The sequence below is a fragment of the Brachyhypopomus gauderio genome, chromosome 5 (genome assembly GCF_052324685.1).
Source record: "Brachyhypopomus gauderio isolate BG-103 chromosome 5, BGAUD_0.2, whole genome shotgun sequence".
Lineage (NCBI taxonomy): Eukaryota > Metazoa > Chordata > Actinopteri > Gymnotiformes > Hypopomidae > Brachyhypopomus > Brachyhypopomus gauderio.
The window spans coordinates 1,494,966-1,506,756 of record NC_135215.1 but is presented as its reverse complement, the minus strand read 5'-3'; the positions used below and the strand labels follow the sequence as shown (position 1 = coordinate 1,506,756).

The 11,791-nt window shown below is 46.4% G+C and overlaps 1 protein-coding gene across 1 annotated transcript in view; it reads right to left on the bottom strand.

Annotated features, from left to right (window-relative positions):
* Positions 1 to 5,392: 5,392 nt before the first annotated feature.
* The window catches only part of tbc1d22a (TBC1 domain family, member 22a), a 76,962-nt gene continuing 70,563 nt past the window's right edge, over positions 5,393 to 11,791 (bottom strand). The window contains exon 10 of the mRNA XM_077004773.1: positions 5,393 to 7,290. Coding sequence (XP_076860888.1) covers positions 7,162 to 7,290 — 129 coding nt within the window. The 3' untranslated portion in view covers positions 5,393 to 7,161. The remainder of the gene's footprint in view (positions 7,291 to 11,791) is intronic.

The following is an 11,791-nucleotide window of genomic DNA, read 5'->3' as shown; positions in this document are numbered from 1 at the left end:
GCAAGACTACATACAGTTCTGCAAACCAAGGATGCTAGCTGGAAACTTGTGTTGATTTATGACCTTTACTCTTAATCTGTTCTTGCAGTTATCTGATCTGTTAACTCAGTAAATGAATACACAAGGGAATAAACAAACACAACCTGAACAGACTGACATAAAAGTTCCCATAATTCTTATATTTCGTCAGCCTCATGGACTTGACTGCACATCAATCATTTTGTTAAGCCAGTCAATGATATGGGCACACACACATGATGTCACCAGTGACCAAGTGGACTAATCTGGGATGTAACAGGCACTGTTAGTACGAGGCATCAGAGATGAAAGATCTTACAATCCAGCAATCACAGCTCAAAACACCCCCCGGTATCCATATTTGAAACATCTCGGTGTGTCCAACGTGAACACACATCATTAACCTTCTCTGCCACTGTGCCTTCCTTCACCATCACGGTAGTCACATTCACATGTTCGTGGTAGGATTGTGTACGGAGCTGACGGAGCTCTCACTGCGACCGCTGACTGCGTGACTGACAGGGACGGCGACAGCACGCCCACACATTCAGTGCTAGGAAGAAACGTGCATGCTATATAAAAACACGCCAATTTATTACACATCGTGCACGCTTGCAAAAGCTTCCCATGAAGTAGCTTTTACTCAAGGGGGTAAAAATTATTATTTAGCGTTAATTTGAGAAGAACTCTCATCGGGCGGATATATCTGCATTCCTTCATGCACAGACTGTAAAGTGGCAATAAACAGATCAATACTCCGTTCACAAAGTGACGAATGATTGCTAGTTACCTTTGCTTTTTTTCTTAATAAACACCACAAGCCTCCATATCCTAGAACGTGCTCCTTAAACGAGTGTGTATGTTACTGGGGCAGCAAGCGTGACTTTACAGACCCCTCTGAAGAGCCAGACTGTTGCTCGGGTTGGGTCCCCTGTGCGGTGCTCGGAGGATTCTGCAAGTCCCTGGGGAGATGATCGCACTTTTAATGAATGCATATTGCCTGCGGCCTGTACTGGATGCAGCGTGTGACACGCAGCGGTTCACACAGAAGAGGTAAATGTACAGATCCTTATGCTAATGTGGCATGTGGCTCTGGGTGTAGTGATACGTAGAACACGTAATGTGTGACATGGGATACATAAAACACAATGTGGGTGTAGCGATACGTAGAACACACGTAATGTGGGTGTAGCGATACGTAGAACACACGTAATGTGGGTGTAGTGATGCTTAGAACACACGTAATGTGGGTGTAGTGATGCGTAGAACACACGTAATGTGGGTGTAGTGATACGTAGAACACACGTAATGTGGGTGTAGTGATGCGTAGAACACACGTAATGTGGGTGTAGCGATACGTAGAACACACGTAATGTGGGTGTAGTGATGCGTAGAACACACGTAATGTGGGTGTAGTGATGCGTAGAACACACGTAATGTGGGTGTAGTGATACGTAGAACACACGTAATGTGGGTGTAGTGATACGTAGAACACACGTAATGTGGGTGTAGTGATACGTAGAACACACGTAATGTGGGTGTAGTGATACGTAGAACACACGTAATGTGGGTGTAGTGATGCGTAGAACACACGTAATGTGGGTGTAGTGATACGTAGAACACACGTAATGTGGGTGTAGTGATACGTAGAACACACGTAATGTGGGTGTAGTGATGCGTAGAACACACGTAATGTGGGTGTAGTGATGCGTAGAACACACGTAATGTGGGTGTAGTGATACGTAGAACACACGTAATGTGGGTGTAGTGATACGTAGAACACACGTAATGTGGGTGTAGTGATACGTAGAACACACGTAATGTGGGTGTAGTGATACGTAGAACACACGTAATGTGGGTGTAGTGATGCGTAGAACACACGTAATGTGGGTGTAGTGATACGTAGAACACACGTAATGTGGGTGTAGTGATACGTAGAACACACGTAATGTGGGTGTAGTGATACGTAGAACACACGTAATGTGGGTGTAGTGATACGTAGAACACACGTAATGTGGGTGTAGTGATACGTAGAACACGTAATGTGTGACATGGGATACATAAAACACAATGTGGGTGTAGCGATACGTAGAACACACGTAATGTGGGTGTAGTGATGCGTAGAACACACGTAATGTGGGTGTAGTGATGCGTAGAACGCACAATGTGGGTGTAGCGATACGTAGAACACACGTAATGTGGGTGTAGCGATACGTAGAACACACGTAATGTGGGTGTAGTGATGCGTAGAACACACGTAATGTGGGTGTAGTGATGCGTAGAACACACGTAATGTGGGTGTAGTGATACGTAGAACACACGTAATGTGGGTGTAGTGATACGTAGAACACACGTAATGTGGGTGTAGTGATACGTAGAACACACGTAATGTGGGTGTAGTGATACGTAGAACACACGTAATGTGGGTGTAGTGATGCGTAGAACACACGTAATGTGGGTGTAGTGATACGTAGAACACACGTAATGTGGGTGTAGTGATACGTAGAACACACGTAATGTGGGTGTAGTGATGCGTAGAACACACGTAATGTGGGTGTAGTGATGCGTAGAACACACGTAATGTGGGTGTAGTGATACGTAGAACACACGTAATGTGGGTGTAGTGATACGTAGAACACACGTAATGTGGGTGTAGTGATACGTAGAACACACGTAATGTGGGTGTAGTGATACGTAGAACACACGTAATGTGGGTGTAGTGATGCGTAGAACACACGTAATGTGGGTGTAGTGATACGTAGAACACACGTAATGTGGGTGTAGTGATACGTAGAACACACGTAATGTGGGTGTAGTGATACGTAGAACACACGTAATGTGGGTGTAGTGATACGTAGAACACACGTAATGTGGGTGTAGTGATGCGTAGAACACACGTAATGTGGGTGTAGTGATACGTAGAACACACGTAATGTGGGTGTAGTGATACGTAGAACACACGTAATGTGGGTGTAGTGATACGTAGAACACACGTAATGTGGGTGTAGTGATACGTAGAACACACGTAATGTGGGTGTAGTGATACGTAGAACACACGTAATGTGGGTGTAGTGATACGTAGAACACACGTAATGTGGGTGTAGTGATACGTAGAACACGTAATGTGTGACATGGGATACATAAAACACAATGTGGGTGTAGCGATACGTAGAACACACGTAATGTGGGTGTAGTGATGCGTAGAACACACGTAATGTGGGTGTAGTGATGCGTAGAACGCACAATGTGGGTGTAGCGATACGTAGAACACACGTAATGTGGGTGTAGCGATACGTAGAACACACGTAATGTGGGTGTAGTGATGCGTAGAACACACGTAATGTGGGTGTAGTGATGCGTAGAACACACGTAATGTGGGTGTAGTGATACGTAGAACACACGTAATGTGGGTGTAGTGATACGTAGAACACACGTAATGTGGGTGTAGTGATACGTAGCACACGTAATGTGGGTGTAGTGATACGTAGAACACACGTAATGTGGGTGTAGTGATGCGTAGAACACACGTAATGTGGGTGTAGTGATACGTAGAACACACGTAATGTGGGTGTAGTGATACGTAGAACACACGTAATGTGGGTGTAGTGATGCGTAGAACACACGTAATGTGGGTGTAGTGATGCGTAGAACACACGTAATGTGGGTGTAGTGATGCGTAGAACACACGTAATGTGGGTGTAGTGATACGTAGAACACACGTAATGTGGGTGTAGTGATACGTAGAACACACGTAATGTGGGTGTAGTGATGCGTAGAACACACGTAATGTGGGTGTAGTGATGCGTAGAACACACGTAATGTGGGTGTAGTGATGCGTAGAACACACGTAATGTGGGTGTAGTGATACGTAGAACACACGTAATGTGGGTGTAGTGATGCGTAGAACACACGTAATGTGGGTGTAGTGATGCGTAGAACACACGTAATGTGGGTGTAGTGATGCGTAGAACACACGTAATGTGGGTGTAGTGATACGTAGAACACACGTAATGTGGGTGTAGTGATACGTAGAACACACGTAATGTGGGTGTAGTGATACGTAGAACACACGTAATGTGGGTGTAGTGATACGTAGAACACACGTAATGTGGGTGTAGTGATACGTAGAACACGTAATGTGTGACATGGGATACATAAAACACAATGTGGGTGTAGCGATACGTAGAACACACGTAATGTGGGTGTAGTGATGCGTAGAACACACGTAATGTGGGTGTAGTGATGCGTAGAACGCACAATGTGGGTGTAGCGATACGTAGAACACACGTAATGTGGGTGTAGCGATGCGTAGAACACACGTAATGAGGGTGTAGTGAGACGTAAAACACACGTAATGTGGGTGTAGTGAGACGTAGAACACACATAATGTGGGTGTAGTGATATGTAGAACATACATAATGTGGGTGTAGTGATGCGTAGAACGCACGTAATGTGGGTGTAGTGATGCGTAGAACACACGTAATTTGGGTGTACCGTAATTTGGGTGTAGTGATACGTAGAACACACGTAATGCGGGTGTAGTGATACGTAGAACACACGTAATGCGGGTGTAGTGATACGTAGAACGCACAATGTGGGTGTAGCGATACGTAGAACACACGTAATGTGGGTGTAGCGATGCGTAGAACACACGTAATGAGGGTGTAGTGAGACGTAAAACACACGTAATGTGGGTGTAGTGAGACGTAGAACACACATAATGTGGGTGTAGTGATATGTAGAACATACATAATGTGGGTGTAGTGATGCGTAGAACGCACGTAATGTGGGTGTAGTTATACGTAGAACACACGTAATGTGGGTGTAGTGATGTGTAGAACACACGTAATGTGGGTGTAGTGAGACGTAGAACACACGTAATGTGGGTGTAGTGATATGTAGAACACACGTAATGTGGGTGTAGTGAGACGTAGAACACACGTAATGTGGGTGTAGTGATGTGTAGAACACACATAATGTGGGTGTAGTGATATGTAGAACACACGTAATGTAGGTGTAGTTATACGTAGAACACATGTAATTTGGGTGTAGTGATACGTAGAACACACGTAATTTGGGTGTAGCGATACGTAGAACACACGTAATGTGTTTGTAGTGATACATAAAACACAATGTGGGTGTAGCGATACGTAGAACACACGTAATTTGGGTGTAGCGATACGTACAACACACGTAATGTTAGTGTAGCGATACGTAGAACCCACGTAATGTGGCTGTAGTGATACGTAGAACACAATGTGGGTGTAGCGATACGTAGAACACACGTAATGTGGCTGTAGTGAAACGCAGAACACGTTGCTCATTTTGCACATAATGTTCAGTGGCACACGGGACACGTGGAACACAAGAACAGTTTGGTCATATATATCATTTATTTACACATTTCTTTCTATTTACAGATCTCTGAAAAGTCACTGTTCTGTACACAAATTTTAATTCAAGAACATTTGAGAAAAATTCTGACAATCCTAAAATTCATTCTGTCCGAAATAACTCTAGTCCTGGGTGTCCGGGACTGCCTCTCAAACACGACGCTCACCAAAAAGGGTGGGGGGAGGGGAGAGAACCACCTCAGCACTGGCAAAAGGAAGGAGAGACACAGACGAGACAGGGGACGGGACAGGGGACGGGACGGGGGGGACGTGGCGGTCGGGGGCGATGAGTAGCAACGTTGGTCTTGTGTCGGATGAAAGCGAGTCAGTGGGCGTGTCCGGCCCCAGCGCGAGCGTCCTTCACTCTGCTCACGTGGGCGGAGCAACGGTGTAGCAGTCCGGAGGACGACTCCACCCGCAAACGCTCTGCCTGAAAAGCTTCTGCTCTTCTCCTTCCAAATTCATTTTATATTAGCATTAGTAAAATAAATATCTGGGATGGTATATCTCAAGTTAGGCACAACTTAATACGTTCATAGAAACAATATATAAAATGGAGGAGGGGGGATTTTAAAAAGCTGATTTAGGGAACACCATTTTTACAAGAAAGCAAAGAAAATGTGAGTGCATTTTTTTGTCCTAGTCACAGATATCAATCACTTGTTAGAACTAGCACAGAAATGACTGACGAGAAAGCCTGACTGAGGACTGCACACAGCGCAAAAGTTTAAACATCGCAAACGCTTGCAAGGTCGAGAGCCGACTGTCCCAAAACACGCTTACTACTCGCTGAATTGTGCAAAACACGTACGGATCGTTATGCCAAACTGATCCAGCGGACCGGAACTGTAAACCCCCTCACGTCTGACAACATATGGCTGGGTCTCTTCCTAGCAGAATTAAAGCAGAAAATTAAGGCAAACTATTAAAGAAAATAATAAATAAACAAGTGTTCAAGGAATGAACATCATGGCTATTGTTCTAACACGGAGGCAGATGTATCGCCCACGTAACGCGTCCAATCCCACTGCCAATCCTGACGGACCGGCTCCTGAGGTAGACCTAGGGTTAGATAAAGTGTTCGTCCATTCTACGTCCAGTGAGCGTCCTTGTGCAGCTTCGCTTGGCTGTCTGGACCCACGTCTGCGTTGTCTTCCTGTCTTGAGTGTTGTGTCGTTATTGCCTTGAACGCATTGCATGCCTGACCAGCGACTGAGTTTTGCAATGGAGACCATTCAGTGCAGGAGCTGCAGTTCCTCGTACATCTGGGGGACTTGGAGCCAGCGAAGGATCTCTTTCTCGCACGCACGCACGCACGCAGTGTCAGCACTTCTAACTAAGCTGGAGCGTTGATTCTTTTTTTCCTAATAAACTGCTAAAACTGTATCCGCCCGCACAAAACAGCCCAGGAACCTTGCAGGTGTTGGAGGGCTGAGGTTTCAACTGCATCGGTGGGGGAAGGTTTTAATCTGTCAGCGCGTTTTGAAGAGAAGCGAGCGTCTTTTCTTTGGGTTTTGACGCGCCAGACGTGTGACGGCTGACGTCCGGAGCGCTCACGTTAGTAAGAACAGAGAGAGGACTGCAGGAACAGGAGGAGAGAACTGTACACGGGATTCACACATCGCCTTAGACACCGGCGAGCGCCTGGGGAGCTGAGCTGGGGGTGTGGAGGCAATGGTGGTGATGGGGAGGGGGCGGGGCTGGGGGTGTGGATGCAGTAGTGGTGGTGGGGAGGGAGGCGGGGCCTGCCTCATCTCTTGTAGTGGTTGGGTGCGTCCGCAAAGGCGAACTTCAGCCTGTAGGCTTCGGCCAGGAGCACACTCACTTCCTCGTTGCCCCAGTGCATGGTGGGAAGGTTCTGCAGCAAGATCATCAGGCCCTGTGATGGAGAGAGAGGGAAGCAGAAGCTGGTTACAGGTGCGCACACACACACACACACACACACACACACACACACACAAGTATCGCAGCAAAGACGACAACGACGTTGCCAAGGGCAACCTCATTCCTGGCTTAGCTCTGTCGGGAGCGGGGCTGTTTATTTTAGATTTGGCCGAGGTCGCATCGGGCCACCCCGAAGAGTCCCCACATCGCCGCCCCCTCGCCCCCGGTGCCCCTCGCCCCCTACATTATTTTAACTTTCAATCAGGGCGGTCTCGTCTTCCTCAATCTCGGGACGTCGCGGGGCCCGTCGGTCTGCGTCCCGCGCGCCTCCTCGTGTCCACGCGGTCGGGACCCCGGCAGGAGAAGTCCATTTCTCTCAGGTATAGAGAGCGCGGTGTAATTCGGCGCCGTGCCGGGCCGGGCCGGGCCGCGAGGCTGGAGAAAGCCCAGAGTCAATGACTGCATTAGAGGAGCTTACAGAGCAGGCGCTGCCTCAATCTCCCAGCCTAATTCACCTACCCTGCCTGCTGTGATGAAGGGGAATCAGTCTGCTTAACACTCCATCAGAGAGAGAGACGTCCAGGGAGCAGGAGGGAGAGGGAGGGATAAAGACTAGATGATGGAAAGACGTAGGGGGAAAAAGTGCCATCGGCTAAATACTTTAGAAGCGAACGTGACGTGGCGATGGGGAGCGCGGCGTTCTCCGGCCAGTGCAGCGACTACACGGGACGTCGCTACGCAATAAATAAATTCCCACAAGATTGTGGAGGTTTCTAATTTAAGCACACAGCAGATTTGTGGCTATAAATGTGCAGTCTGTTGAACTGATCAACATTATGAAGACGGAACACACCCAGACACCGATTTCTCCACATGGTTCTCAGACAACAGCGGCAGACTGACGACAACCGTAAGGCGGAGGCGGGGGGGGGGCAGGTCAACACAGACACTTAACACATTCTTCTTCTAACACCTGGGGGAGACGTGTGTAAAGACACAACCAATGTGCTTCTCTGAGAACAGGGTGGGTGGGGGGGAGATGGGGTGGTTGATGCTGATAACTACCAAAACAAACAAACAAACAAACAAACCAACAAACCCCCGAGCCCCAGGCCCAGCGTCTCAGCGCACAGTGGGCAGGGCGGGGGAGATGGCAGCAGCGTTCAGAATTCAGCCTGCATGACTCTAATCAGAATTCAGCCAGACAGCAGAGCAGGTTTATCAGTGCTAACGCTCAAACGTGCCCTCACACACACGGGCTCGCGCAGAGAGAACAATGAGGTTGCTTCTGTTTTTTTAAAGAAAAAGAAAACCAAAATAAATAAAAAAATAAATGAGATAGCATTAATGTTTACATTATGTAAATGTTTATAACTGTGTCTAAACAGCGTGCCAGTTCAGTTCAGCTATTTCAAAACGAATGCGCATGCCACCCAATGACTCTGCAAATAAATAAAGAAATAAAGCCGAACGTTTTCCCGCGGGGCGTCCCAGCGGTGTGCAGGCGCTGCGTTATGAGGGAGGGATCAAGGTCAGAGACACTGGCTGTGGACACCCCTGCACGCAGCGTCCTGAACAACAGCCTACACGACAAACAGGGCGCACCGTGTAGCTTGGGTATCACCGCCGGTGCGTTTAGCACGCCACACAGCGACGCCCCGGAGGCAGAGAGGATTATGACAGATGTGTGCAAAATATCAGAAAGAGCAGATAAGAAAAGGTTCATAATCTGCATTTTTTCTTCTACAAAAACAAAAAGAGGTATTAGTCAGAATTATTTTGGAATATTTCAAAGAAAGAAACCCTGGCCCTCAATAAGGGGATGAAATTGACATCTAAGTTTACATGACGGGAACAGGCTGACATGTTGACGTTTACCTGAGTGAATACCATGACTGAACGTATAAAAAATAATAATACAGAACTATCAATATGAAATGCGGAATAAAAATAAACGCAAGCATAATGGAGTTGGAGAAAAATGGTGGGGCTGACCACGTCTCAGGCTGGCTTTCTATGTTTAGACGAGTTATTCTTCTTAACTGCAACACCCTTACAATGCCTGCTGCTTCTGTTAAATGTCCCGAACACAGAAACTGGCCTAGTTAACAAACACTAGAGTGATGTGCACCATTATTACAATGGAGTGTGTGAGTGTTCTGATCGTTACACATTATTTAAATCCTAATAAACTGATATCTGATAAGTCTACTGAGCATATATAACTAATTAATTAAAACAAGTAATTAGTACTCTCATTTGGATTAAATTAAATATGTTTAGCAATGGCTGGGTCACCTGGAAGTGTTTGGTTAAAGCTACAGTTATTGACATGTTCTCTTCTCAGTGTAAAAGACCCAATGGAATTCCGTAGACAAATTAACTTTTTCCACGTACTACAGGTTACCAGGTTGCAATAGCTTTTAATTTCTTCTGTGGACATTGTTTCTATAGTCTAGAATATTTGCTTTGCAGATATCAATAGGTAAAGAAAAGGTCTTGGTTCCTAACGAAATACTTCTAACTGAAGTTTGGTAATGTACGCTCTAACAGGAAGGATTAAAGGTTGCAAGGATAAAGAAAGTAGACATATCTATCTGTACTGAGCTTCATCAACACTTTCCCAATTTTCAGACATCCATTACTTATTATGCTTCTACACAAGAAACTCATCAACTACACATATAATGAGTCTATCCACATGATAGCCAAATCAGATCACCTAATCAAGATGGTCATCATATTCCAGTTTACATCTAATAAGAAGATTAAGACATTAATTACTTGCAATGAGCCAAGCCAAATAATTGTACGAAGATGATTATGTGATCTAATGATCTACATAACTCACCAGCATGACTAATAGATTGGGAACAGTTCATTTGATGTGCATTCTCGGGACATCTCGGTATAATGCAGATGAATAACAAGCTTACGGAAGCTAATGTGGTATAGTAACCCCATTAACGATATTCATCACGTGTATACTCTGCTTTAAGATTCATCCTGGCCTGTGCTCAAGAAAACAGGGACCATCCAGGGTCCACGGAAGGACGGCCTTTCTTGATGGCACCCTGCATGGCAGAAAACATCTTCACACGCAGTGAGGGTTGCCAGTCCCTGAGAATTCCTCCACCCTTTCTACAACACGTTCTATCAACAGGGTAATGAGGAGCTCTCGAAGTGGTCTAAATGAACAAACGGCAGACGATGGCATTCCTACGAAATTACTCATGCTGCTCCTACAAATGTTCTGCGGCATTGCAAGCGCAATATGCGCGAACAATACTTAACACTAATCCTCCGAGAGCTACGAAAAATTTCGTAAGGTATCCTAAGGTCCGTGTAGCCCACATGTGACTCACTCGAGTCACGCTGTTAAAGTGAGCACCGGCTAGAATTACTACAAAACACCCAAATAGGCAAAACTAGGCTCGTTTTCAGAGTGTTACGGCTGTGGTGGTGTCTATAGTTTAATGGGTCCGAGCAGCCATTGTCCTGGTCTGGGCTATTCTACACAAGCAGGTCGGGATCAATGACCACTACCGTACAGAGTTTCCCTTCAATAGGACCACTACCGTGCAGTTTCCCTTCAAAATGACCACTACCGTACAGAGGTTCCCTTCAATATGACCACTACCGTGCAGTTTCCCTTCAAAATGACCACTACCGTGCAGAGTTTCCCTTCAAAATGACCACTACCGTACAGAGGTTCCCTTCAATATGACCACTACCGTACAGAGGTTCCCTTCAAAATGACCACTACTGTACAGAGTTTCCCTTCAAAATGACCACTACTGTACAGAGTTTCCCTTCAAAATGACCACTACTGTGCAGTTTACCTTCAAAATGACCACTACCATGCAGAGTTTCCCTTCAAAATGACCACTATCGTTCAAAGGTTCCCTTCAAAATCACCTTTTCCACCTTGGAAGTGTGTTCTTAAAGCTCTCTTCTGTTTGTCTTATCTAGTGACTTGATTGATTTGTGTTCTCCGTCTGAAAGGTGGAGCTGGCGTTATTGGTCCGAACCACCAGTGGCCTCCCAACTGAACAGATAACGAGCGTCATGCAACTCAATTATGTGCCCGTTTCGTGCGGCTTGTGAACAAAGAGACGCTCGCCAACTGATAAAGTGCCATGGCCAAGGCCGACTCCCCTATGACTGCCACTGTCCAGCTCATGTGGGCAGATTATGGTTTTTAGAAGGCCAGAGTAGGAAGAGTGATTAGCAGATCACCTGCGCTTCATGACTGAGTGTGTTCCACCCAGGATTACCACGACGGACGACTTCTGGCCCCCTGCCTCTTCTGGCCGGCCCCTCCTGAATTTTCAGGAATCAATCTGGGGCTGGAGAAAGGCAGCCCTCGCTCCGTCAAACGGCACCGCCGCGGCCCTACAGATCTTCACCGCTCGATCCTCATGTTTTAAACACCCGCAGGACTAACGGGTGATTGATCGCGCGCTACTTCATAAACAGCTTTGTTTATAAAGGCT